The 1,586-nt window shown below is 46.5% G+C and overlaps 1 protein-coding gene across 1 annotated transcript; it reads left to right on the top strand.

The window, feature by feature from the left end:
- Positions 1-329: 329 nt before the first annotated feature.
- LOC131011243 (uncharacterized) lies at positions 330-1,586 on the top strand. The gene has a single exon (XM_057939031.1). It carries the CDS (start codon positions 484-486, stop codon positions 1,378-1,380), a length of 897 nt encoding a protein of 298 aa, XP_057795014.1. The 5' UTR covers positions 330-483; the 3' UTR covers positions 1,381-1,586.

Genomic DNA, 1,586 nt, shown 5'->3' with positions numbered 1-1,586 from the left:
TTGTTAGGTTATGTTCATGGATTTGAAGGAAGATTATTAGCTATAGTTTAGTGAATGCAATTTCATCAACTTTAGTTAATGTGGGCCCCACAGTAAATTAAAAAATAAAAAAGAAAGGAATGACTGACGGTGAGAAGACGCCGTTTAGGGTGAGGGGCTTATTTGATCCGTTTTTCTTAGTTCGGAGCTTTAGTTGCACACACAGTGAATAAGAGGAGGTATACACTATAAGGACTACACCTAGAAGGGTGTATCTGCACATTTTTCCTTTAAAATTTCTAGATGGCCACTATATATAAGACGCAAACTATATCTAATTGCCTCGACCATTATATATCAGACGCAAACTATATCTAATTGGCTATATATATTCTCCACCCTTTTTATTTTTGCAAATTTCCCATTAAAAATCAAAGACCTCAGAAGTAAGATAAAATGAAAAAACTAGATAGATAGATAGATAGATAGATAGATAGAGCGAGAATGGAACAACCACATCCCTTCCCTCAAGTTCCTTCACCATGTAGCAGTGGAAGAAGAAGCAGCTGCGACACCAGTTCACCGGAATTCGAGTTTTGGGTGGTCCGCAACCCTTCTTTTCCTCAGTCCAATCTCCCCTCCGCCGACGAGCTCTTCTCCGGCGGCTTCCTCCTCCCCCTCCCCCTCTCCAACGAGCCTCCACCTCCGCCGCAACACACCGAAGCAACCGGGCCGGAGCCCGAACCTTCAAGCACTGAACCGGCCGCGCTGACCAACTCCAAGCGGTGGAGAAATCTTTTCAAGAAAGATGTTAGTGCGAGAGAGAAGAGAGAGAAGAAGAATGGTGGGGCTGTGGGTAATGTGGTGAGTGCTGCCGAGCTCAATATCAACATATGGCCTTTCTCAAGAAGCAGATCCGCCGGGAACGGCGGGCCTCGGCCGCGGCAGGCGGCGGCGGTGGGTCGGAAAGCGAGCAGCGCGCCGTGCTCGAGGAGCAATTCAGCGGGCGAGTCGAGGTCCCGGAAATGGGCTCAGAGCCCGAGCAGAGCGGGAGTTCACTTGGGAAGGAACAGCCCTGTTTGGCAGGTCCGCCGCGGCGGCGGAGGGGGTGGGCGGAGCGCGGAGGCGTTGGCTGAAAAGGGAGCCAAAAGAGATGGAAATGATGGCCCGAGGAAAATTCCGGCGGCTCCGAAAACTAGAGTGTTGAGTAGTTTGAATGTACCTATGTGTATTGGCTACCGGAATCATTTGAGCTGTAGACATGTTGAGAGCGGCGCGGTGGGTATCGCGGCCGCGGGCTGCGGTGGTGGGAGTCGGATTGAAGGAAGCGTTTCCGCTGAAGTAATTCGCAGGAGTCACTTATTTAATATCAGGAGCCTATTTACCAAGAAAGTTCACTAATGAATATATTCTCAAATCTCAACTAGTTTAGTAGTATATGTTCTGTTATTTTCACATATGTTTGGTCTTGAATCTCTAGGAACTATTTCAACAAGTACATTGTTGAAAAATGTGTGGAGTTTTTTTTTTTTTTTTTTTAAGATTTATTGTTGAAAAATGTAATTAGTTGGTATATAGTGTATATATCAATATTAGTTGGTGCGCCA

Source organism: Salvia miltiorrhiza, chromosome 2 (assembly GCF_028751815.1).
Source record: "Salvia miltiorrhiza cultivar Shanhuang (shh) chromosome 2, IMPLAD_Smil_shh, whole genome shotgun sequence".
Lineage (NCBI taxonomy): Eukaryota > Viridiplantae > Streptophyta > Magnoliopsida > Lamiales > Lamiaceae > Salvia > Salvia miltiorrhiza.
The sequence above is the reverse complement of the archived record's forward strand: the minus strand, read 5'-3'. Positions and strand labels throughout refer to the sequence as shown.

Bases quoted from the DNA above. Each gene is read 5' to 3' on its own strand.
- LOC131011243 (XM_057939031.1), top strand. From the start codon at position 484: ATGGAACAACCACATCCCTTCCCTCAAGTTCCTTCACCATGTAGCAGT.